Source organism: Budorcas taxicolor, chromosome 9 (assembly GCF_023091745.1).
Source record: "Budorcas taxicolor isolate Tak-1 chromosome 9, Takin1.1, whole genome shotgun sequence".
Lineage (NCBI taxonomy): Eukaryota > Metazoa > Chordata > Mammalia > Artiodactyla > Bovidae > Budorcas > Budorcas taxicolor.
The window spans coordinates 52,853,845-52,880,739 of record NC_068918.1 but is presented as its reverse complement, the minus strand read 5'-3'; the positions used below and the strand labels follow the sequence as shown (position 1 = coordinate 52,880,739).

General features: G+C 42.0%; 1 protein-coding gene across 1 annotated transcript in view; it reads right to left on the bottom strand.

Annotated features, from left to right (window-relative positions):
* Nucleotides 1–19,035: 19,035 nt before the first annotated feature.
* The window catches only part of RNGTT (RNA guanylyltransferase and 5'-phosphatase), a 233,538-nt gene continuing 225,678 nt past the window's right edge, over nucleotides 19,036–26,895 (bottom strand). Inside the window, exons 15-16 of the mRNA XM_052645721.1 lie at nucleotides 21,170–21,293; nucleotides 19,036–19,668 (exon numbers count right to left, since the gene is read on the bottom strand). Of these exons, the coding sequence (XP_052501681.1) occupies nucleotides 19,511–19,668; nucleotides 21,170–21,293 (282 nt within the window). The 3' untranslated portion in view covers nucleotides 19,036–19,510. The remainder of the gene's footprint in view (nucleotides 19,669–21,169; nucleotides 21,294–26,895) is intronic.

Below are 26,895 nucleotides of genomic sequence, written 5' to 3'. Positions count from 1 at the left end.
GTGTATGATTTTGTCGCCTCCATCACTCACATCTGCAGCCACCGGCCCCCAATGCAGATTAAGTCCTTTGATGGCAGGCTCTGAAAGCCCGAGGAAGATATTCTCTTTGGTAGGAACATTTGAAATAACATCTTTTCAAGTGTGTGGAAGATCGGAATATGAATAGGATGGGGGTGTGGTAGGAAGGGGTTGTGAAAGGAGGGGGCTGGGGCCTGCAGCTTGGTCTATTCTGAAAGGGGTGGCCCTGAAGCTGGCTTTCTTTTCTCTGCAAAATGACAAAATCACTGCGGTGACATTTACAGCCTGTATCTCTTTGACATTTTTAAATCTCTGACATCATCACAAAACACCGTAGCCTGCGCGTTGGTAAGGGAAAGGCTTTGTGTTGGGGGGTTGTCTGGAAGATACCAACGGAGCCTGGTTAGCTCCATCAAGACTGCTCTCTGAGTTTCTGGGTCACTAGACATTGGTTATAGTCTTCTGGGCAGCATCTGAATCATGTAGAAGGGGGTCAGGGGTGGGTGGAGAGGACCAAGTGCTTCCTCACAAGTCGCTGCAGACGTGGCCAGCGTGTCAGGCTCATCTTGTCCGTCCCTCTTGGGATGGACGGGAAGGGACAGCAATGGAAATCTTCCAGGTGCAGGATGCTGTCACGGACTCAACCCAACCTTCACAGTTGGGTGTTGGAGGCCAGGCCTGGCCCAATACCCCTTAGAATCAAGGAAAATGAAGGAGCCTCCATTTTTCATGCGCTGAGAATAGAGTCCCGCAACCCCGGGGGCTCCTGGAGCCTTTGGCTCCGCCCCTCACATCCCCTAGCTCCTTGGGGTGGTGACTCAACGGACAAAGCTCAGGAACAAGCACTTGGCCTGGAAGGCAAAAGAACAATAACCCTGAAGTCCCAGTGAGGAATCATTTGGATGCCTATAAATAAATCACCCTCCTCCCCCATTTTCTACATGACAGCCATCACGATATCAGCCTCAACATTTGTTGCCCAGTTAATACTCCTTTAGGAGCCAGTGTGATGCCAAAGTCTAGCGGTCCACACAAACTCAACAACAACACCCAGCAAAGATGCCAACCACGGGATGCCTTCCGCCTTGCTGAATATGCTATTCCTTGCACGGAAGAAGCAAAAGGGAGGGTAAAAGCGGGGAGAAAAGGGGCTGCAGCCCTGAACAGGATTAGCCAAGCTGGAGTCTAAACAGGCTCTTCAGCACAGGGCGATCCTGGACTATGTCCTCTAGGAAGACCACACCACTGGCTGGTTCCGGGACAGCAGTTTTAAACCAGCCATGCTGTAGCTGTGTAGTGACAGACGCATCACCACCACATCCAAGAGCGGTGCTGAGTGGTGTAACCCTAAGTGATGTGTGTGGGTTGCTCTCCCGTTTGGAAACAGGAGACAGAATCAGCTTTGTATCCAGGATTGCTTCTCTGTCATCTTTACAAATACACACAAACAGGTCTGACAACTTGTTAGTGCCAAGCATAAGGGAGGATATTTTGTGTCAGTCACCCATGTAAGGGACAGTAACATGACCGCTGGGACAGGTATGCACAAATACCCCAAACTTGTCCCCAGACTGCTTCGGTCCTTAAGCTTTTGGGATTGTAGAACTCTTTGAGTATTAGTTAGAATCTCTGAACTCTCATTCCAGAAATAATGTGCCTATACACAAATTTTGCTGTAATTCTTCCTATAATTTCCCTGGAAACCAGGGATCTTTGGATCTCATTTATAGACTCCAGGTTAAGTTCCTGGCTTAGGAGTTGAAAAAAGTCCCTTCAAGGAGAATATTCTTCACTGAAACTGGCTAAATATTGAGTTCTCTCTGAAAATGTTATAAACACATTATAAGTGATTGGTTTTATTAAAATTCAAATTATTGACTTCTCAGGAATGTTTCTGCAGATCAAGTAATATATTCCTGGGGCATGAAGGAGGAAGGTGGTCTCCAGGGAGCAGGCTAGAAGGAACTGGTTTTCCCCAGAACTCACAGTCCCAGTTGCCTCCAGAGACTGTCTGAGCTGGAGCGCATCACTGATGTTTTCTTGGATGTCTCGTCTGCTTCTGATAATTTATGTGAGCAACGTGCATCGAGGGTATGTTTAGTGACAGTGTTGGTGACGGATTTCTTGCAGGTTCATTCACCCGGGTGTGATTTATTGCCCACCGGCTACGCTGTGATTTGGTGCTGCTGAAATGATTCTGGAGGTGGCTGGGGGCTGGCTCCTGGTCTCCATCTGTTTGGTTGCCACCTTTTCCTTCCCCAACACTCCAGATGCACTCTTCAGGGTGGTCACCAGAACTGGAGGTTTTAGGAATCACAGTCCAATCCAAATTCCTAGCTGGGATGTGGAAAGGCTGGGTTTTCTCATTTCTCCCAGGGTAGCTAAAACAGCGAGCTGCTTTCCAGGGTATTGGCTGACTCCAGGGAGAGCTGAGAAGGGGGGAACCAGGCCACCCTGTTGGTGAGCAGTTGGTGGCCTGCCGGAGTGGGAGAGATGCTGAGAGCCAATGCACTCTTGGCTTTGCAAACTCTACAGGGAAGCAGTTTTTCTTTTCTTTTTTTTTTTTTAAATATTTTATTTAAGGACTTCCCTGGTGGGCCAGTGGCTAAAACTCTGTGCTTCCAAAGCAGGGGGTGCTGGTTCAATACCTGGTCAGGGAACTAAGATTTCACATACCTTACTGTATCGCCAATAGATTAAAAATAAAATAAATCAAAAAATTTAAAGTATTTTATTTCATTTTGGCATGCCATGCGACATGTAAGATCTTAGTTCTCCATCTAGATACTGAACTCATGCCCCCAACATTGGAAGCACAGAGTCTTAACTGGGACTGCCAGAGAGGTCCAGGAGGGAGTCTTCCTAATGCCCACACAGGCACCAAATGGGTGAGCAGGGTCCTAGAAATGACCGCCTCTTGATGGGTATGATGGTGGACCCATGTCAGAGTGGAGGAGGAGGTCCTGGGAGTGGATCCCTGTCTGACGGCTGCCCAGGACTGAGGAGCCACCGTGTAGACAGACAGAACAAGGTCCCGCCATCTGCTCGGCACTGGTACTTGGGACTGAGGTTTGCTATAGCATCAACAGGACTCTGGCCTGTCAGGGGAAGGCCCTGCTTCCCTCCAGGACTACTGGAGTTGGTGGCAGATGTAAATCAATACTCTTACATGTTGCCACAAATCATTTTCCAGGGACTTCCTATTGGGCACCTTGTCTTCTCAACTGTGGGGCAAGTTCCAGAAGAAGAATTGGGTCTTTTGTTTTTTAAGGCCCATCTACGGCTCCGTGGACAGAGTCCCTGGGGTTGCAAAGTGTCAGCTGTGACAGTGGCTAACACTTTCACTTTCACTATGGCTGTAAGGCTGGCCCTGAATTTGTGGAAATCAGGTTCTCTGGCCACATGCCTTCGCTCATGCAGTCATGAGTCCCCCTAAAATGCAACTTTGTTCACCAGTGAAATCTGAAGTGACCAGAGTACACATCACCACACTGAATGCCACCACAAAGTCATGTGGGAAAAAAGAATGATGGGTCAAGTCCCAGCTAGACCTCCTCTGGATCACATGACCTTGGACAACTCACTCAGTTTCTCTGAGTCTACTCCCCTAAGCAATGGGAGTGATGATAACAATTTCCCACAGCTGCTGTCAGGGTTCAATCATGGGTTAGATGTGGGTTTTGTTGTTGTTTAGCCATCAAATTGTGTCCGACTCTTTTATGACCCCATGGACTGTAGCCTGCCAGATCCTCTGTCCATGGGATTCTCCAGGTAAGAATACTGGAATGGGTTGCCATTTCCTTCTCCAGGGGATCTTCCCAACCCAGGGAGCGAACCCGTGTCTCCTGCATTGGCAGGAGGATTCTCTACCTGGGAAGCCCAAAACTCACTAGAAACTTCTCATCAGCGCTCACTCTAGATTATGGCCTTTCCACCAGGAAGCAGCTTCCCAAAGCCAACCCAGAGACCCTCAGCCTCTCTTAGACCTCCACAGCAATGTGTATCCTCATGGCTCACGCTTCTTCTGCCTGTGTCATCACTCAACTGTGCAATATATAGTAGCTGTCTACCCCTACCCCAGCCTTCAACCCTAAGACACATTCACGTTTTAAATAAAATTTGTTATTTTCCTTATTAAGGTAGAGCCGATTTATAATAGTCTATGAGTTTCAAATGTACTACACAGTGGTACACAATTGTTAAAGGATGTATTCCATTTATAGTTGTTATAAAATATTGGCTATATACCCTATATTATATCTTTATAATGGATTTGTTTTATACATAGTAGTGGGTACCTCTGAATTCCCTACCCTCCTTCTCTCTCTCCGCTGGTAACCAAGAGTTCTCTATATCTGTGAGTTTGTTACTTTTTTGTAATGTTCGCTAGTTAGCTTTAAGATGTCACATATAAGTGATAACACACAGTATCTGTCTTTCTCAGCTAGCTTATTTCACATCGCATAATACCCTCCAAACCCATTCATGGTGTTGCAAATGGCAACATTTCACTCCTTTTTATGGCTGAGTAGTGTTCCATTGTATATAGACACCACATCTTCTTTATCCATTCATCTGTTAATAGACACTTAGGTTGCTTCCATGTCTTGGCTACTGTAAATAGTGCTTCTGTGCACATTGGGATTGGGATGCATATATCTTTTTTACTTATTTTTTGTTATTTTCAGATATATGCCCAGGAGTGAAATTACTGGATCATACGGTTTTTTATTTTTAGTTTTTTTGAGGAAACTCCATACTGTTTCCCACCACACCGGGGGCACCAGTTTACATTCCCACCAACAGTGCACGAGGGTTCCTTTTCTCCATGTCCTCACTATACGCAGTCATTTTTGTAAGCTTCTCAGGGCCAAGTGGACCTCTAGTTCAGATTTACCTACACCAGAGCCTCCAGCACATAAAGGATTAAAGGGCCACTGCCTGAACTGAATCATTTACTGCCGTGGAATAAATATTCCAGTTCTAAGAAGAAAGTCACACCAAAACACACAGTGGTGATGTTTCAAACTTGAAGATTTCCTCTGCAACAAAACTCTGTTTTTCTATCAGCAGCAGGCTTAGCCAGTCATGTGAATAATTTTAAACAGCCTGAAAAATTACCATTGATTTCGAAGCATTGATTTTCTGCACCACAGTAACACATTAAATCTCTTTTCAAAAAAGACAAAAGAGAACTAAAAGAATAAACTTTCACTCCAAAGGGTGGGGGTAAGGGGGTACTTATACAACAAAATTAATTTAGTAATTTGTCTATTTTTATAGTGGATGACCTGTGAAGGACATTTCGCTTCTATACAGAAAACCCTGTTATATAATAAAGCTCAGCTGTGGTCCCAAAGAAGGGGGAGCTGACATGTCACTGGCTACCAGAGTGACATTGCGTGACACAGACAACAGGGCCACCTCCCCTGCTGGAGGCTCGGGAACCTGGGGACTGGCGGGGGAGCCTTGAAACTGCCCACCTGGGTCCAAGCCCCCCTGGGGTTTGCATCCATAGGCGGTTACCTCCCAAGGCAGATGTTACGCCTCCAAGTCTGGGTCCTGAGTCAGGTCAGCTCTTGGTTTGACTTGTTTTATTATTTAAATGACAGGTTTAGAAAAGGAATATTGCTTCTCAACTCAAAAGAAGAAATCTCCTCGGGCATATGTGTGATGATCTAACCACCATTCATAATTTTTTCCAAGCCAACCTTGTTTCTGTGACCTTTAGTAAATCTTGTTATTCCCAGCAGAAAATGCTCAGAGCTAAAATAGTCTCATTATAACTTAGTCTTTATACTGAAAAAAAATTTTTTTCCCCACTGTCCTTCACCTCACCATCCTCTGAATGCTCCCCCTCCCCACCCCCCCACAAAAGAGACCCTGAAACTTCCATACTTGGTTTCAAGCTGAAAACAGATTTCATTTATTTATTTATTTTTAGAACGCATTAGTTAAATCTGTTAATCTTTTTTGAGTTGAAGGACTGGAAGAAATCACACATCGTTTCTGATGTGATATACCCATGGGCGGTTTTGCATTCTACCCAAAGATAGCTCAACTTCATTTTAAGATGTTTTGCCTTCTATGGCAATCAAAATCAAACTTTTGTAAGTAGATGTGTGCGTGTGGGTTACGCAACTCCTGTCAGCGGTGCCTGCGGTCTTTGCTTGACCTTGGATGAACAGCTAAGCCTTGGAGGCGGATGTGTGCATCAAAGCTGCCTACAGGCACATGGGTACCCCAGGTTGCTCAAGCTCCAGGATGAGAAGAGGGTAAAGGACAGTCACCTCTGGGCTATGTATAGGTTTTGTGAAAGGTCACATCGTCTGCCTAATTGGAATCAACTTTCTTTCATGCCTGTTTTTATCTCCATGGGGAGAAATGCTAAGTGAGCTGGGAATTAAGAAGTCAGGGAGACAGCTGTGCAACCTTGTTAAAGTAACGTTGGACTTTGGGTCTCACTTTGCTTATTTCTAAAATGGCACCAGATATGTTTGAAGGCAACTTCCCGCTCACATTCAGGTTCTTGCTTTTTTCCTGGGAAGATCTCAGGAAGTGTTCAGAGTCCAGGTAGTCACTTCCCGCTAGTCAGATGTCATCCAGCCAGCCTCCTGCATGTCATTGCTTTTTTCCTGCCATATGGACAGGGAGGCCTGGCGTGCTGTGATTCATGGGGTCGCAAAGAGTCGGACACGACTGAGCGACTGAACTGAACTGAACTGAACTGAACAGCATCTGGGTCCTTACACCAGGGCAGTGTCTTCCTTTCACCCCACACCTCCATGGGCTCCCTCCAGCCCTGCTCATCCCAGCACCAGCCCCCTCCACTGGATGCCATCAACAATATATCTGGGGTAATATATTTGTAACCAGGACAAGCTTTGGGAAAACCTCTGTTACTGTTCCTAGGAAAGTTGATTGTGCTTATTATCATAAACTCAGTTTCCTCAAATTTTCCACTTACTTGTTCTCCTTACATGAAATGTGATCTTTCCCCAAATGTAATACTTCTTATGCAACCCTTTTAAAGGAGACCATTGCATTCATTCAAATGAAATTATTCAGGACCTACTATTTGTTGGGCTCAAGAAAAGCTTGTTGAGTGAATAGATGAATGGATAAATGTATCTTGCTGGGTGCTACAGGAGATTCAGAGACAAGTTCTCTCCCCAGCCTTTAGAAGGATGGTCTATCTATGGCAGTGGAAAGGATTAAACACATACAGAAATAGTTGGAATACAAGCAGTGCCAATATTCAAAGTATGGTAACACCACCTGTAAATACTGAAAGCTAATACTACTTGAATACTAGTTGGGAAATAGCCACTTCCCTAACTACCCCCTGCAAGCATCTTTCCCCTCCCAGCTATCCTACCTCTTGCTTGGAATCCCCAGGTGTTAGTCACTCATTCATGTCCGACTCTATGATGCCATGCACTGTAGGCCCACCAGCCTCCTGTGTCCATGGAATTCTCCAGGCAAAAATACTGGAGTGGGTTGGAATCCCCAGACCTCACCCAAACCTAGCAACCAGGGAGGGTTAACATCTGAGGCTTGGCAGGGAGCCTCAGGTATGCTGCTGCAGAGCTGATCTGATTGGTCAGCACCCTTGCCTAACTAACCAGTTAGTTAACATTTGAGCTATCTCTATGGAATAAGTAAAGCTCAGGTAACTGCCAAATAATAACAACAATAAAAATAAAAGTGAGGAAAGAAAAATATTGGGAAAGCTGGTTCCATTCTCAACTACAGTGATGGGCAACAGCCAAAAGAGGGCATTACACTCCCTGGCCACGGAGACCAGCTCAGAAATGAGCAAATGACCAACCAGATTAAATGGGATGTAATAAAACTTTGGCTGGGACTGTTGGTAGAGAGATATTTGTTCTTTATGATGGATATGAGCTAAGATGTGATTCTTGAGAAGCCATAGGCTGCCATATGAAGCCCAGCGGTGCTAGGAGTTGAGTGATGGGAAGTTCCTAGATCAAGCCACTCCTGAAGTCAAGCATGTTTTGGAGACTTCAGTTACCTAACATAGGTAAGTTTGGTTTTCTGTTACTGTATAATAGAAAAAGTCCTGATAGTGGGATGAGGCAGCAAAGGAAATACAGAGTAAGAGATATGGAAAACAGTGCCCTGTCATTCCCAGTTCCCTTCTTTCTTAGCTTTTTGGAGCCAGCTCTCCACAATCCTGGAATTTAGTCCCTTTCCTCTTTGTCATTTCCCAGGCCATCAATGCCTACTGACTTTTACTTGATTTCCTACCCAGTCTGGGGTAAAATTCTTCACCCTTTTAACCTTCTGTTTTTACCTTGTTAATCTCTAACCCTGGGCCATCAGAACAACACTCCTTAGCTCTTTTCCCATCATGGCAAACTCAGAAAATAACAGTCTTTGAAGGACACCCTGGGGTAAACTACAGATTTAGGGTGTCTTTATGGGCCTTGGGGGAAAAAGTCTATTATATTTTTTATATTATGCAATTGTGATTTAAAGAAAAGTAACACACAAAGTCCCAGGGAAAATGGAGATTTGTATTAAACTTCAAAATAAAATCTTTTCAAAATGTTAAACGAGAAATAGGAAATTTCTTCCACGGACATGACTTTTTTATATCGGTTTTTACACTACAAATGCTGTCCTCAAATCCTGATCAAAACTTCTTAATGGTAATCTCTTCAGCTTTTTTTGGAGTCCCTATCAATGAGAAACTGCATATGTTAGAAATTTAAAAATTATAACCATTTTCTGGGTACCTTTCAAAATGTCAACTGCTGAAATTATATTTAAAGAACCAAATAGTGTTTCTCTTTTCAGTTCTACGTATAAATATCTTGTGGTTTCCTGTTGCAATCTCTTATGATAAAACAAATGAACTTTGAATCCAATAGGATTATTTTTAAATCAATTATTTCCAAATTACGAGAAGTCCTAATATACAGAATGCATGTGTATTTTTAAAGCAATCTCCTTGTACCTAAAATAAAGACTATCACAATAGATCATCAGTCATGGTGAGAGCTTCCCAACCACTGTTTCAAGACACCCTGCTGTGTAGCTGGGGGCGGGGGGTGGTTCTAAGTGTGCTATAGCAGTGTGGACCCTCTTGGCCCCCAGGATGACCAGGTGGGGCCTGGACTATAGCCTTCAGATGAGAGTTGCCTCTGGGCTCCTACAGGCAAAAGCACAATGATCAGCATCAAGGACTGTGATGTACGATGCTTTACTATGGAGACTGGGAGAGACTAGCTACGCAGCATGACTGCTCAGCCTGGACAGAGAGCCCATAGTGTTAACAAGCACACAGCCACTATGGCTAACTAATCGAAAGGGGCTCCTGGGAGGGCTTTAGCGTGTGGCAATAAGTGTCTGTCTTTATGTATGTCAGATGCTTGAGCCCACTAGACGTATCACAAACTGAACGCACCCTGTGTAACCACAACCCCTTGGAATGGTAATTTATCTGTTGACATAGAGTGCAAGTTGCTCAGTTGTGTCTGACTCTTTGTGACCCCATGAACAGTAGCCCTCCAGGTTCCTTTGTCCATGAGGATCCTCCAGGCCAGAATACTGGAGTGGGTAACTGTTGCCTTCTCCAGGGGATCTTCCCATCCCAGGGATCGAACCCAGGTTTCCCACATTGCAGGCAGATTCTTTACCAGCTGGGCTACTAGGGAAGCCCATCTGTTGACACAGATTAACCCCCAACCCTCCCACCTCCATTTCCTCCTATTTTCTCTTGCTTTTTGCTTGATCCCAGCCATCAGCACCATCCTTCTGAAGGTCACCTGGAAACCCAATTCAAGGACTTTTTCTCAGTCTTTGACTCTTTACGACTTTCCTGGAGCAATCAGAACTATCTTCTGCCTCTTCCAGCAAGAAACATTTCTCTCCCAGGCCAGGACCAGGAGGTTTTGTGTGACTTGTTAAGGAGACTTGAGTGTGGCTCCTCTGACTATAGGATTCTCCAGGCAAGGATACTGGAGTGGGTTGTCATGCCTTCCTTGTAGAGCCCTGAAGGCTCCAAGAAAACACACACAAATGTGCACACACACACAGACAGACTGGGCTAAATGGAGTAGGGCCAGGTTTCAAAGAAGCAGTATTTGTAATCACATTAAAAAGCCAAGGCTACTACTTTGGCTTTTAGCATTTTTCACCTTTGAATGCTCAGTAAAAATATTTTTGGCAAAGGAGAAACAAAATGAAACATCTCTCTCTCTCTCTCTCTCGGCTCCTGTGCGCTGTACATTCTTGTTTCTTCTACCCACTAACACAGGGGCTCTGACCCTCCAGTACTCCAAGCCTTCTACCCCACTGTTTCTACCATTACTACTTTGTGGATGAATTTAAAATCTTGCTGGTGGTCTGCTTGTTCAAGTTCCAGTTCTACATTTCTGCCTTCTCTTTGGACAATTCCATCTAAATCTCCGGACAGCACCTCCCGCTCATCATGCCTAGAGGCTTCTTCTGCATTCCACGTCCAAATCAGCTCTTCCTTCTCACTGCCTTGCTTTTGTTAAAGGCACCACTATCCCCCCACTAGGCTCGAACCCTTGAAGGTAAACTTGACTTCTCAGCTATTGCTGAATCCTGATGATCTCCCTCTTGAATGCCTGTCACACCCATCTCCTCAATTTCGGTAGATGCCACCCTATTCTGCGTTCTTTACCTCGCCTGGATTACCACAGTAGCCTCCCAACTGGCCTACCATCTTGCTTTTTCTGTCTTCTGCCACTTTTGGCAGATTATTACCAACTTATTTCAGCATAAAACACACTTGCTTATTTTTTAAATGTTTTTTAAACTTTCTTGTTTAAAAGCTTTCAAATAGCTCTTTACTGTTGATTGAATTTAGCTTAACTTCTTAGCCTGACTTTCAAATCCCTTCATAATCTGTCCCCAGCCTATCTATATAACCTGAATTTATTTATAGATCCTATATACTTTGTGCCAGACTGGCCGAGGTACTGGACAAGCAAACATATATGTTAGATCATAACTGCTGGTTCAGTTCAGTTGCATCCGACTCTTTGCGACCCCGTGAATTGCAGCACACCAGGCCTCCCTGTCCATCACCAACTCCCGTTCACTCAGATTCACATCCATCGAGTCAGTGACGCCATCCAACCATCTCATCCTCTGTCGTCCCCGTCTCCTCCTGCCCCCAATCCCTCCCAGTATCAGAGTCTTTTCCAATGAGTCAACTCTTCGCATGAGGTGGCCAAAGTACTGGAGTTTCAGCTTCAGCATCATTCCTTCCAAAGAAATCCCAGGGTTGATCTCCTTCAGAATGGACTGGTTGGATCTCCTTGCAGTCCAAGGGACTCTCAAGAGTCTTCTCCAACACCACAGTTCAAAAGCATCAATTCTTCAGCACTCAGCCTTCTTCACAGTCCAACTCTCACATCCATACATGACCATAGGAAAAACCATAGCCTGGACTAGACGGACCTTAGTCAGCAAAGTAATGTCTCTGCTTTTGAATATGCTATCTAGGTTGATCATAGCTTTCCTTTCAAGGAGTAAGCGTCTTTTAATTTCATGGCTTTAGTCACCATCTGCAGTGATTTTGGAGCCCAAAAAAATAAAGTCTGACACTGTTTCCACTGTTTCCCCATCTATTTCCCATGAAGTGATGGGACCAGATGCCATGATCTTCGTTTTCTGAATGTTGAGCTTTAAGCCAACTTTTTCACTCTCCTCTTTCACTTTCATTAAGAGGCTTTTTAGTTCCTCTTCACTTTCTGCCATAAGGGTGGTGTCATCTGCATATCTGAGGTTATTGATATAACTGCTGGTAAAAAATACTAATTCAAGTAAGGAGGTACATAGCGATGGGAGAGGCAGTTTCTTATTTTTTATTTTTTGGGGCACCCCATGAGGCAAATGGGATCTTAGTTCCCCAACCAGGGATTGAACCCACACTCCTTGCTTTGGAAGCGTGCAGTCTTAACCAACGGACCACCAGGGAAGTCCAGGAGAGGCATTTTAGATGGGATGGTCAGGAAGGCCTGCTGGATGAGGGGGCATTTGTCTGTAAAGACTTGAATGAAGCAAGCGAGCATGAGCCTTACAGACACAGAGGGGAAGGGCACTTCAGGTGGAGGGAAAAGAAAGTTCCAAGTCCTTAAATTCAGAGCATGCTTGGCAAATTGGAGAAATAGCAGAGGGGGCAGAATGGATGAGCAGAGTGAACAAGGAGGACGAGAAGACATGAGAGAGTCAGGCCTCAGGGTCAGGTTATATAGGCCTGGGGGATGACGGTGTGCATTTAGGATTTAATCCTGAATGAGGTGGAAGACACTGGAAGGCTGTGAGTAGTAAAGCGACATGTTCTAAAAAATACTACAGACAGCTGTGGGGAGACTGGATAGGGGAGGGGATGAGCAAGAGTGAAAATTGAGTGGCCAGTTAGGAGGCTACTGCAATCATCCAGGCAAGAGATGAGATGAGAGGTTTAGGGAGGGTGGCAGTGTTCAGTTGCTGTGTCCGATTCTTTGCAACACCATGGGCTGTAACCCGCCAGGCTCCTCTGTCCATGGGATTTCCCAGGCAATAATACTGGAATGCCTAGTCATGCCCTCCTCCAGAGGTCCTTCCCAACCCAGTGGCAGGCAGATTCTTTACCACTGAACCATCCATGTCTCCCAAAGATAGGAGACATCATTAAATTCTAACTACAGTTAAGAAACTAGTGCTAGCATCTGCTGGTGGATTGGATGTGAAGTGTCAGAGAAAGAAAAGAATCCAGGATGATTCTGAAGCAACTAGAAAGACAGCTGCTGTGAACTGGGCTCCATGAGAAGCAGGTGGGAACAGGAGTTGACAGGAGGAGGAATGTTCCCTGGGGTATATAAGTCTGAGGTGACTATCAGATAGCCACATGAAGACGTCAGTTTGTCAGTTGGATATCTGAGCCTAGAATTGACAAGAGGTCGGGCTAGCAATAAACGTGGAAGTTGCTTGTGTGTAGATGGCACTAGTGTTCAGACAGTGGGAGCGATCTCTTATAGAGATCGCTATACGGAGGCCAGCGGACTGAGCCTGGGTCACCATCACATGTAGAGGTTGAGAAGGTAAAAGAGGGATCAGGAAGGTTGAAGGAAAGCAAACGAAGAGACTACGATGGCCTGGAAACCAAGGGCAGAAAGGGTTCAACAAGCAGGGAGTAGTTTAGGAATCGAACCACGTCCCCTGCAGTGGAAGCAGAGAGTCTTAACCACTAGACCACCAGGGAAGTCCTAAGGAGGGAATGGTTTGTGGCCTGTTTAAAAATAATTGTGTGTGTGTATGTGTGTGTGCTGTGTATGCACACGTGTGTAATGGAGGATGGGAGACTGGCTTGTGCACTCTAAATATTCATAAACAGAAACTGCCAGATTGATCGTTGTTGAATCTGGGTAGATGGGAGTTCATGTTCTCATTTTCCATATTTGTGTATCAGTTTGAAATTTTCCATTAAAAAGAAGGAATGAGACAAAACAGGGAGGGAGAAATGGAAATGTTGATGGCACTGACAGGTCAGTTAGGAGCGGATGGGACCTGTACAGGCAGTGGTGCTGGTGACGAGAGAAATCTCAGGGAGGAGAGCCTGTTGGTAGTGGGTTCAAGAGAGATGGGGTGGGAAGGAGTGAGTGAGTACCATCACCTCCTTCTGGGGATTCTGTGGGAAAGCAGAACAAACAAGTGGGTCACTAGCTGGAAGGAGATCAAGGGGCCAGAGGTGGGTAGGGGGGTAGGTGAGCTCAGGATGGAGTGATTATAGCCATATTTCCTACCACCGTCCTGCACAAAAGCTCTAGACACACCCCCGGAAAGCATCCTTCCCCCAACATTCTCTGTCCACAAGCCCCCCATTCATCCCACCCATCCACCAAGGCCTGGACCAGCTCCCATCTCTGGCATCATCCTAATTGTATGTGATGTGTCCGGGTGTATAGTTTCTACCCACAGGCAGAATTTTTAAAGATTCATTATGAGAAAGCTTTGGCTGTGTGTGCAGTTGGAGTCTCGGCAGCCTTCAGCTTTAGTGTCTGAGCACACTGTGTGTTTATGCTGTAGATTCAAACTGCACCACACTCCCCTGACAGCCTTCAGAGGGGAAGCAGAACTTCTGCACAAACAGGAAAGTCTTATTCCTTTAGATCCTGGAAGACAGCATTCGATAGTAGCGAGGAGAAGAGTATCTTCCACTTGCCTTTCTCACTCTAAAAGACATGGCTAGAAGCACAGTTCACACTAAGGGATCACGGACTGGTATTTATTTTTGAAACTAACTGAAAAGCCTCAGCTGTTACCCAAGGACTTCTCTTTGAAAACATCAGAAGTTGGGCGGGAGTAGGTGGGTGGAGAGAAGCAGCCTTCTAGTTTCAGATGTGGCAAGCTCCATGAAACTGCACTGAAAAATAAGACGTGATGAAAAACACTGCTTCGCTCACACCTCCCTCAGAGTGTATCACAGTGAGGAGACCAGGGCACCAGTTCTTAAGATTTCTTCCTGCTGGGAAGCTTCCCTCAGAAGTATTCATTTTCAGTGTAAAAGGCAAGAACAGACAAGACACTTCTTATCAGGATTAAATACAAGATGCATCAGAGATGGGCTGTGAAGAAACTCTTAAGAAACAAGAGATGTTATCAATGTTTCTGTGATGATGAGAAGGCTAAAGGGACAATGTTTTTGTTCCTATACAGCTAAACTGAGGGCAAGAAGACTAAACACAACTTTTTTTTTTTAAACTGGATTGTAAGTGATTTTCAATGTTGTGTTAGTTTCAATTGAATCACTGTGCTATATACCTGAAATACAACATTGTATATATACATATATTCTTCTACAAATTCTTTTCCCTTATGGATTAATACTAAATACTGAGTATAGTTCCTGTGCTATACCAAACACGTTAACTGAGTCTCAGTAGCATGAACAGAAAGGCATGTGAACCTCAGGCCCCTAATTACTTCCGGTGCTCACTGTTGCCAAGCCCTGTGTCATGTATGTGTTATGTATGACCAAGTCCCTCCACTCACGAAGCCCGGGGAGACCATCACAACACAGGGTGACAGCCAAGAGGCCACCTGTGGTGGAAAGGCCTCCCTGATCCTCATAGTAAGGGAGCTTGGGGCTTTCTGACAGAAAGCACCATGAGCAGAGGTTCCTGGGTAGAGAGAAGTAGAGCTGAGACAGCCAAGAGCCACACACAGTGAGACCCAAACCTGGACATACAGGCAGAGACAAGGCCACAGAGGGCCTTGGATGCCAGGGAGCTCTGACTGGGGAGGAATAAGAGGCAGGTTTGCAGTTTCAAACGATCATTTTGGTGGCAGCGATCTAAAGGGAAAATAGACCATGTGCCAGCTTCAAAGTTGTGAAAATTGGTGACTCTTATTGATGTGATGTGCTGTCAAAGCCAGTCTGTTTTTCTGTTATATTCAGCTATGCTTATTTTTGTACCTCCAAGAGGTGAGGGTTTCATTCTATTTGAGTATTTTTAAACATTCAGACAATTTCCTTGTTCACCTATGCAGCTTAGATCACAAGAGCACAATGTAATCAATCATGGTGATGTAAGTAGATGGTAGTTAATATGAAAATGACCTTCAGCTATGGAACTGGGACAGCTTTTTCCCCTGCACTAACAAGCCCCTGCCTGGAATTTCACTGATGCAAAAAGTTTTCACCAGTTTGGGGTTAAATGTAGAGGCAATGGACAGTGTGGTGAGATGTCCATAAAACAAACTCTGTTCTATATAATTACATGTCTTTTCTTTGAACTTATGTCCTACCTCCTTTTTGGGAATTAAGATTCCCTTTACTTAATGAAACAACGGCAACAGTTTTTTGTAAACATCGTTTCATGGCAAAACAGTTGGCAACACCAGATGATCTGTGCAGTGATTTTTTTGAAATGTGAAGTTGTCTTAGAAGCCTGGAAGGCCCAGCGGTCACCTGACAGCCAAGTCTGGGGAAAGGACTGGCACATCTGGGCTGACCAAGGCTGATACTGACCTGCCAAAGTGTCAGAGCTGACAGCAAACTATGTGACAGTCAGAAAACACTGGCCCAGTGTGTGACTTAATCATTTATTTCCTCTTAATTGCATCTTTGGAATTAAGCACCTTAATGAGGATTATTAAACTCCTTTTCATGGCCTCTGTGTCACTCACATTTAAACACTGTTTAATTTAAATGTGACTTAGTAAGTTCCTAAAAATATATTTACTTTCCTGCTCCCAACTTCATCTTACTTGGGAGAGAGGTGCTCACAACCTATTACCTGTTAGCACTGAAGAAACAACTGAAACAATTTGGGACCCTGGCATGAAAGCAGCCCTCCCCACAAGAGCTGTACCAGAGCCTTTCAGCAAGTACTTACTACACCATCAATCAGGACAGCAGAGCCTGGTGTGCTGCAGTCCATGGGGTTGCAAAGAGTTGGACACCACTGAGCGACTAAACAACAAATTAGGTGAAGGAGGTGAAAGACCTATGTTTGGTTCTCAGCTTACAACTCACTAGCTCTGTAACCTTGAGTCAAAGCTTTCTCAAATGCAAAATGAAGTTGAGACGGTATCTCCTTGAACAAAGTGGTTCTGTTTGGGGTTTGGTGAATATTCCACAAGGGTGATATGGCTATTATCGTGAATATAGGATATTCACAAAACACTGGCTTTTACACAAGAATCATGTTAGACTTGAGAAGGTTCTTTTTGATTATCTGGCCCAATCTTGGCACTTTATAGATGAGTAGAAACGAGTCCTAGAGTGGACAGAAATCCAACAGGAGGCAGAGCCTAGACTTGGTCTCTGGGTCTAGCCCAAGATTTTCTCTAACACATTAGTTTTTCCTACCTGGAAGCATTTGATGCATAATTTTCAAGTTTCGTGGTTTCTCAGGAAGAAAAATAGAGGATTTTCCAAGTTTTTATGCTAATCTCAAGAATGCAACAAAACTAGGTGGATATTGAGGGGCCTGGTTGAGAGGATCTGATAAAAGCAATAAAAGGGACACAAAAGCAACACCAGTAAAACAAAGCAGATACACTTTCTGTTATTTGAAATCAGTAGTTTTATTACAATATGCACTGATACTCAATTAAAGAAGGAATGTCCTGACATTTTCTGAGCATTTCACGGAAAGCAAATGTAACCAGCCAGGCAGTCGAGTCTTCCACATCTTTTCCAAACACAAAGCAAAATCTTTTATCTGTGATAACAAAGGAAAGTAAAGTTTTCTTATTCTTGTCTACAAAACTTCAGTGTCAGAAAACAGTTATTAGGAAGTGGGCTGAGACAGGAAGTATCTCCTTCATGACGTTCCAAATCGTGCCTCCAGACTTCCACCCCAATTATTTTCTGGATGACTTTTAATGACACTATGGATGGTAATGTGTTCAGGGGCTAAATGGGATCTACTTACTATATATCACTACAACTGAAAGGGAAAGATAAGTTAAGAAAATTAAGTCCTGGAAAATGCACAAAGGCAAAGAGAAAATATCTGGGTGTACTGAAGATGAGATGCTCTTTTCACGTAACTCATTTAAAAGGTTACAATTACCATAAACATTTTAACTCCATTAAAGATCGCTGACAAAGACTTGCTCTCTCATCAGCAAAAGGCTTCTGCCTTTGCATGAGCTTGGAAGAAAGCATCACACTGTGTGAAAAGAGCCACTAATCCTGGTGAAGCAGATGTCAGACTATCAGGAGTCGCATAGGCTTTTCAGATCCATTTTGTACAAGACACCATGAAATCTTGACCGATTTCCACCTTTCAATAGTTGCAGTAGCAATCAGATGTTTTTATTCCTGTAGCACTCAAACACACAAAAGTACTCTAGGAAAGAAACACTAAAATGGCATTTTGAATAAATTCATATTACATAACTTGGGAACAATAAAGGGAGAAGCCCAAGCATGACTCTAGTATTTAATACAGAAAAGCATTGCAGGAGAAAACTTTGTTTAAAAACATTAAAACTCGAATGAATAGAAATGCACTTTTGGTTAATCTGTGCTGTTTCATATAGCAATCCTATCAGATATTCAATCTACTAGGTGACTCGTTTGGATTTTCATGTCTCACTGTCTTAGTAGAAGAATGTACACTGCTGCCTATACTCACATATATATGCATTTACATATATAAAATTCAGACAATGAAAATTTGTTTTAAATACACATACTTAAAACCTGTACCCTAAAAATAAATACATTGGCCTCTAGTAAGCTAATTCTCAAGAGTTCCTTGACAAACCAATCAGAACACAGTTTCTCAACAATGGCATGTGACGAATTAGCCACTCTTTAAATCCATTATCTGTCAGTAAATGTGTTAAAATTCAGATGTACAACCGAAATAGCATTCCCAGAATAGAAGATGAGAGAAAATTCTGGCTTTGAAAATAAATGTCTTGGCTTCCTTCATGTTTAGTTCCTACAGATGTCTAGTCTTTGCCTCTGCATTTATCTAGCAGTGGGAGAGCATTTTCCAGTGACAGCGGTCTCTTTCACTGATATTACCTCCTAATCAAAGGAGTCAGCTGGCATTTCCTTTGTGGTTTTGTGTAAAGGAACTAATACAACATTGTGTATATATCTGATATCACTCCCATCATCACAGTGAGTTGTGTGTTTTAATGTAATTTACAATGTGCCGATACCACTGAGGTAAGGGAGAAGTAGCCCTGGCATTAAAAAAAAGTCTCCCAGAAGAACAACACACATAGGACTGGGTGGTGTATCTCTATGTTTTATGAAGTGACTCAAGACCACTGCCAGAGTGGACAGACTGGATATCTGTCTGATACTGTAGTTCAAACAACAGACTCGATATACTTCCTTTAGAAAGAATGACATTCACAAAATGGAGCTTTACTTTTTTACTTTTACAGTTCCAAAACAATTCTTAGAATGATAGAAACCAGACCAAGTTGTTTAATACAGTACAATATTTAACAACCTTGTCATTTGGTTTTGAATACAAGAATTTCAGAGATGTAGGAAATCCATGATAAATAATAGCAAGAATGTTTAATGCCATTGCCTAAATGTTTTAAAAGGAAAATCTATCATAGTTGAAATATAACCTCTAAAAAAGACAATGTTCTATGCACTCACAGTTCCAGATTGCTAACTTTATAAATTAAAGCAAAAGTTATCCATATATAAACAAGGCCTCTTTTTCATTGATTTTGATCTCATTTAAACCTTTAGATATTTCAATCTTCAGATTCCACAAGGTAAGGCTGAGTTTATCAGATATAAATAAAATGTTTAAGTCCATGATGTACTGTAGCACTGAGGAAACAAAAACATCAAATATTTACAGACTGGCTACAATACTTTTTTTTTTTAAAGTCAAATGTGTATCAACATCAAGCCACACTTTTTTTTTTTAAATTTCTCTGGTTGCAAAAAATGGGACAACAGCATTTTTTCTCACTCATCTTTCCTCTCAGTCCTGAAGTCAGAGGCAGGTCTTTAGGTCAAAGGTCTTTTGGGAGGTGGTGGAGGCATGAGCTCTGTGTCTGGGTCTGGATGATGCTTTCGCTTCTGTCCTTGAGAAGCTGCTGCACATCTGTCAATGAACTCGAAGAGCATCTCCTTGGTGACAGGGTTGGAGATACTATTGCACACAGCTGTGGAAAAAGGGAGACACGTGTCTCGTGTGAGGGTTCATGAAGGGAGCTGACTTGCCCCAGGGAGATGAGGACGGGAGAGGTTTCCATCCCAACAGGCTAGAACGTTCCATCTTGCCGACGTGGGTGACTTGCTGCGAATTAAACTGTGCTCCTCTCTCCCCAACCCCTGAAATGAGTGCATTACTGGTGGCTTTTCCTTTTTTGGCAGAGCCACGTGGCTTGTGCGATCTTAGTTCCCAGCCCAGGGATCTATCCCCTGTACCCTGCGTTGGAAGCACTGGATCCCCAGGGAAGTCCCTCTGGTGGTTACACTTTACTATTAATTCTAGAACAAAATGTTTACGTATTTGGGTTTAAGCCTGTCTTCACCACAGTTTTCGATCCTTCCAAACAGTTTGTATTGCATATTGATTTCGAGCAGTGCATCACACTACAGTCCATGTTCATACAGTTTCTAAAGAAAACATACCCTGTGTCCTTCAACCTTTCTCTCTCTCAGAGAGAAGTGCACACTGTCACGTGTGTAACACGGCACACTAAGGCTTTGTTGTAGCTGGGAAAGCATATTTTTCTTTATTTTAGTAGCTTGTTTGAAGTAAGGTATTATAACAAAATGACTATTAAATAAAGCACCTTTTCTTATGTGATCAAAACTGTATTTATCTACTTGGTTTTAGAAAAAAAGACATGGGCTTAATTACTCCTCTTTTTTGAAATTAACTCATATTGTCTGAACACAAATAGTTCTAACAAGAATCTTTTGAATGTATAAAAGTAACTTTTAAGCTGTAAAACTCAAACTGGCAATTTCTTTATTATCTCTTAAGCTTATCATACAACCATCAGCACCTTCACTGACTGAGCACTCTTAAAGTTCACAATCCCATTAACCTTTAATCTTGGTTTGTTGTTTTTTTCCAATTCCACTAAAAGCTCAATCCAGAGTTGCCTGAAGTAGTAGTTTACCTTATAAAAATAATTAATGCATGCTGCTCCTCATGAAACTAGCTTACTACTCTGAATTCCCAAAGCAATCATACTGTACCCAGAGCACATCCTGAAGATAGCATACCAAATTTTACATTTTTTTTTTTTTAAGCTTTTCATTGACTTTGTTCTCCATTGTTTGTAAAGCTATTTTAGGAGCTGGAAATTACATTTTCCCCTGCTAATTCTGTCTTTTACCATCTGGCAAGCGACGGTTTTTAGCGTTTTGAACAGATCTGCAATTACCGTGGTTTTTGTTGTGGTTGTTGTTCAACAAATTCATCTTGTCCACAGCTCACCTTCTTGCCCTTTAAACTGCTCCCCTGGGCACCTGGCAGGAGCCCACAGGTTGAAAGAGGACTGGAGTCACAGGGCACAGACCTGCCACAAGCCCTCTTTGGTCTGGATGGTCTTCTCCCCTCTGAGCTGAACCATGAAAGAGGTTCGTTCTAACACCTTATCTCTTTTGGGGGGTTTCATGTACCATCCACTGGGAGGCTGTCATACTCACCCATGGCAGTGTTGTAGGCATTAGGAAAACTTTTATCTGTTCTCTGTCTCATAAAGACCCAGCTGTTGTTCTCGAATTTGCATTCTATAATTTTGTTGTCATACTGTTTTAGCTCTTTTGTCACCTGTTTTAAAAGAGAATTGAGGAAAATATTTAAGTCATTTGACAGGCTCTTGCCTTCATTACGTGACAGATGCATGAGGGGATGCCAAAAACACCTCAGTGGCCCGTCACATGGAGCTCTTTGTCATCTGAAGCGTCTAATCAAGCCCAAGGATGCAGTACTCACTCCCCTGCACACTTGCTGATTAATCTGACATCTTATAAATAGGAGTGAAAATGGCTGCCAATATATAGCAGTTAAAGGAAGCTATGAGGAAACCAGCCACTCCTGAGCCAGAGGCAAATATGTTACCATAGGGACCAGTGCCTCTAATACCGTCTGTGTCCCTCTGGCTTTCAGGAACTGAGTATCTGCAAAGGTTCCAAAAACTTACAGAAAGGTCCTGCCATCTAAATTCCTATGTCAGAACCTAAGAAATCCCCTTTACTGGTTAAGATAAAAAGTTGCACACAAGAGAGCAGACATTAGGATCTGATTCAGGCAATGTGCATCCTAAATATTTTGCTCTTTAAGCAGTGATAATTAACCAAACAGCTCATCTTTAGGCTATTTATTTACCCTTTTCATCTCCAAAATGGTATGGATTCAGAGATGAAGCTGGTTTTGATATTAGGTGGATTTTTTTGGCTACTTCACCTCAGATGATTGAATATGGATTACAACTTACTCTATCAAAGCTAACAAGTATCCATGGCAACTGTAGAACCTTTTAAAAGATATTTCATTGGGCTGTGAGGATGGTTTTCATAAATAGGAATCTAAGCTTATCTTTGCAGTTTTCAAATCAAATGCCAGTCATAGTAATATTTTAATTCTGTCCTCATCTTTCACAGCTAACAACTTTTCCTCACAATATGGAAGATTGCAATCAGTTAACTTCATTAGCATTATTTGAAATGCTCTCCTTTTTCTACTCACGTATTCACTACCACCTAGGAATATAAAGGGAAGCAAATTTTTAGAAGATGCTGTCAATTCACAGAACAGGCAGCGCATGTTTTCATAAAAACTTCCAAATTGTAGTCCTTTTCCCTTCTTCAGTATTACAGCTGATTGGACTACTTGCATTTTCAACAAATCTGACAGGACCAACACATTTCAATGTGCTGGAGCCAGACCTACCCAAGAAAATGATGTTCTACTTAGTAAACTTGATCATTCATTCTCAAATATTCATTATTCTAATCTCAACTCCCCTCCCTCCCTTCTGAGGGATCTACCTCCTTTCATTTTTGATACATGATCTATATCCAACCTAGGCTATTTACTCAGGTACAGGAACCACTTACATTACACCAGAAGCAGGGCCTAACAGGTAGGTTGCTAAACCTCTCAGATTCTTCATTTTCAATTTCTTAAGTGGGCAATGGAGTTTCTAAGGCACCGGGACACTGGAGCAATAATAAATGAGTGTCCAACACACAGTAGCCCACCAGTAAAATTCTTAATTGAATATAAAGTCAGGAAATGAAACATTACTTGTAAACTTTAAAAAAAACAAGCTAAGCAAATTCACTAAAGAAACCAAGATGACATGAAAAGATATACTTTGAAAGCACTTGTCAAGAAAATTATATCATACACATTTACAAGTATGGCTTGTTATCAATGTGCAGTCTGTACTTTTACTCACTACTGGTCACAGTACATCTTTATCAAATAGCTTATCATTCTTGTGTTCCTAGTATCAGATTTGCTATAAATGATGTGTTGTTCAGTCTGACTATAGCCATTGGGCTGCATTATTAAGTATCTGTTTGTATCTGTCCACATTAACACTCTGGGAAACAGGGCTTTCCAGAAAATGCAGGCACCTGCCACTATGCCAACCTAAATGTATTATGTTCAAAAACAGTACATTGTTGTTCATTCACCACACCAATAATATTCCCAAAATAGTCACACTGTCCTCATTTGGTCAGGTAATAAAATATATCTAACTGATAAATGTAATGCATCCCATATGTGTACAAAGACAGTTTTCACTAATGGTCAGATCAAAAGAATGATTGGCATACAGGGAAGGAGTTTAATTTTAGTATCTAAATTCTAATTGGTTACTATGACAATAATCATCCTCAGCCAATCACAGATTATTATTTACTAAAACAGGATCTGGTTAGGCCTTTTATAATCAGCTCTGCTATCCTGTTTTGAGTTAATGAGAGGTTGCAAAGTAATAAGAATAAAATATTTATAAATCAAGATTTCACATCTGTACCCATAATTACATTGGATTAATGAGATTTACTGGGGTTTTTTTGTGGGGGGAGAAAATACAGTGTATTTTATACTGAAGAAAATAATTTTTTTTCCTTTCTTCTTGTCCATCTTATTGAGTACCACACTTCTGATACCATTTAAATCTACCAATAATCTGGTGTTAAGAGATAGTCAGATGAAACCAGATCTAGTACCTCTGAAAATTTCAGATCAGCAGGTCAATGGAACAAAGGGCCCAAGACAGAAGACGACAGAACCACAGCTGTTGTTCTCTGTATTTTTTTCTGTTTTTAAAGAATGGTTTATGCAACATAGTTTAATCTCAAAAACATTATGCTGAGCAAAAAGAGCCTGACACAAAGGAATATATACTGTGTGACTCCTTTATACAAATTTCAAGAACAGACAAAACAAATCTAAACTGATATAAATAAGAATAATGGTTGCCTGGAGTACAGATCCAAGTGGTAAGGGGATTGACAGCATAACAGTAGCATGTAGGAAATTTTAAGTGTGTTGCAGATGTTCTAGAGCATCATTAGGGCAGTTGTTACACAGATGAATATATTTTTTCAAAACTCATCAAATTGTTGAGCAAAATTTATGCATTGTATTGCATGTAAATCACACCTCTTTTTTAATAGAATACTTTTTGTAACCTAAATGCTGGCCATGGCATCAGGTCACAAAAGGCAAACCATCGGTGTTGGCTGAACCAACCTGTACGGAGCAGGCAGATGAGTTTCTGTCTCTAACAGCGGAGCGCAAGCCTTTAAAATTTACTGTCCCTGCTCTATGAGAGCTGTTTTGTTATTAAGAGCTGTTTTGTTAGTCTTTCTTTTCTAGAGAGACTACAAAGCAGAGAGGGATTTCTCTGAACTAATTTGCTTTAGAGATACTACAAAATAGCAAATATCCTTAGATTGAGAAGACACCAGTAAGCTGGGTTTTAACTTTTAATTCTGAAATAATTTTAGATCTACAGAAAAGTTGTAAGATTGTATCAAGAGTTCCAGGATTCCCATCACCCTGCTTCTTCTAATGTTCATGTTTTGTATATCACAGGACAGTTATCAACTCTGAGAGGTTAACAATGATACAACACAATCAGCTAAACCTGATTCAGACTTCATCAGCTTTTCCACTAATGTCTTTATCTGCTCCAGGATCCAGTCCAGGAAACTGCACTGCACTTAGTTGTCACGTCTACGTAGTCTCTTCTGACCTGTGACAGCTTCTCAGACCTTTCTTGACACACTTGAAGACTGCTAGTCAGATATTTTGTAGAATGTTCCTCAGTCTGTGAGTTTCTGATGTTTTCTCATGATCAGACTGAGGTTATAAATTTTGGGAAAAAATGCCAGAGATGATGTACCCTTCTCATTACATAGTATCTATGGGATAGATAAGATCTTAGGCTTCCCAAGAGGCTCCCGCCCGCCAAAACAGGAGATGCAAGAGATGCAGGTTCGATGCCTGGGTTGGGAAGCTCCCCTGGAGTAGGAAATAGCAACCCTCTCTAGTATTCTTTGCCTGGAAAATTCCATGGATGGAGGAGTCTGGTGGGCCATAGTCCATGGGGTCACAACATGATTCCTTACTGGTCCTGATCACTTGGTGAAGAAGGTACCAGCCAGGTTTCTTTACTGTAAAGCTAGCATACTCTATTAGTTATGAGGCACTATGTCTAGCCCTGATCAAAGATAAGGGAATTCAGCCACTTGCTTGAAGGAAGGGTATCATCTAAGAATATGTGGACACTTATTAAAAGTATCACAGAAATCAATACATTTCCTAGGAGAGAGACTTTGAGGTTATACAAATATCCCTTTTCTTCTTAAAAGTTTCACTCATTAATTGTAGCATTCATCCATGAATCATGCCTATGGCAATTATTACTGTGGTATTCTAACGGAATCTTTCACTTTCTCCATTCCTTATACACTTATTATCTGGATGTCTTCTGTAAGGAAGATTTGCTCTTCTCCCTCATTTATTTATTTGTTTATTTGTATCGGTAAGAACTCATGGATATTTATTTTATTCTTTGGCATATCATGAACTATTTTCACTTCATCTTCTTGCTCAAACTGTTCTGGTTTTGGCCACTGGGAACTCTGTCAAGTTGGCTGCTGTGTCCTTTTAACTTGCTTCCACTTTTACTTACTTACGTAGTTTCAGCGTTTAGTCCCTGGCAACACAAGATACCACTCCAGTCTCATTTTTTATTTTCTCTGCCTCAGCTCGAGAGTCAGCCATGAATCAGTCAGCTCTAAAGTCATCCTCTACCAGGATTTTATAAGAAAAAATTTACTTTTCAATAGTCCAGACTATGCTAAAAAAGTATTAACACACACCACTTGCTTTGGTCAGAATTTAAAATTACTGAGAAAAAGAGAGGTGGGGGAAGAGGAGTGAGTGTGAGAGAGAAAAAAAGTAACAGTGAGATATTCATATTAGAGTGAATAATATGAATACGAATATATGTTCATACTTAGACGTTTCCACCCCATCTTTTGTGAACTGCTATCTGGAGCAAAACTAAGTTGACCACTGTTTCTTTTCTGCACTTAAAATTCTACTCAAGCTCTAACTCTGTAGTGTGACAGAAGGTGAATTTTTAAAACATATTTCAAGGAGATGAAATCAAAGATCTTATTTCCATGTATGCAACTTTGGTATCTAATACTTATGAATGAAGGCAGAGAAAATAAAACAGCAAAGAAATCAAAATGGAATCATAAAAGTTTTCCTTGTGATGTCAGAACAAGACAATCAGCTTAAATCTGAATCATTAGACAATCTTTTAGAACTACTATCTTATAGTAGGGCCTGGATATATTGCTTTTAGAAAGTACATCCATCTATCAGAGGAAATAAAACTCTTGACAAGCTACCCTTCCTAAAAATATGCTACACTTAACCACTTAAAAAAAAAGTTCCTCCATTAAAATCAATTTGTGTTTGTACTTTTATAATGAAGAACCACTGGGTAAATAACACACCTTACATTTGCCAAGTTAGAAACACAGTAACAGAAGTCTCTCTCATGAATAGCAGGGTCTTCAAGCCCTCCAATCTGGAGTTCAGCTAATGAAAGTAGCCAATAAAAAGAAAGCAGCTAGAACGCAGTCTTATTTATCCCACAGCAGACAAGTACAGGGTATGAAATCACCACTAAACTACAGATTACTACCTATTTATAAAATTATAGTTACAGTTACTATTCAAAATACAATAAATCTTCATATAAAATAACTGGGCAGATAAAACAGCAGGTTAATAGTGATTATTAGTAGTTAGGAATGGCTTATTTTCTTCTCTGTGCTTTGTTGTATTGTCCAAACTTTCTACATAATGCATGCTTAACTTTCATAAT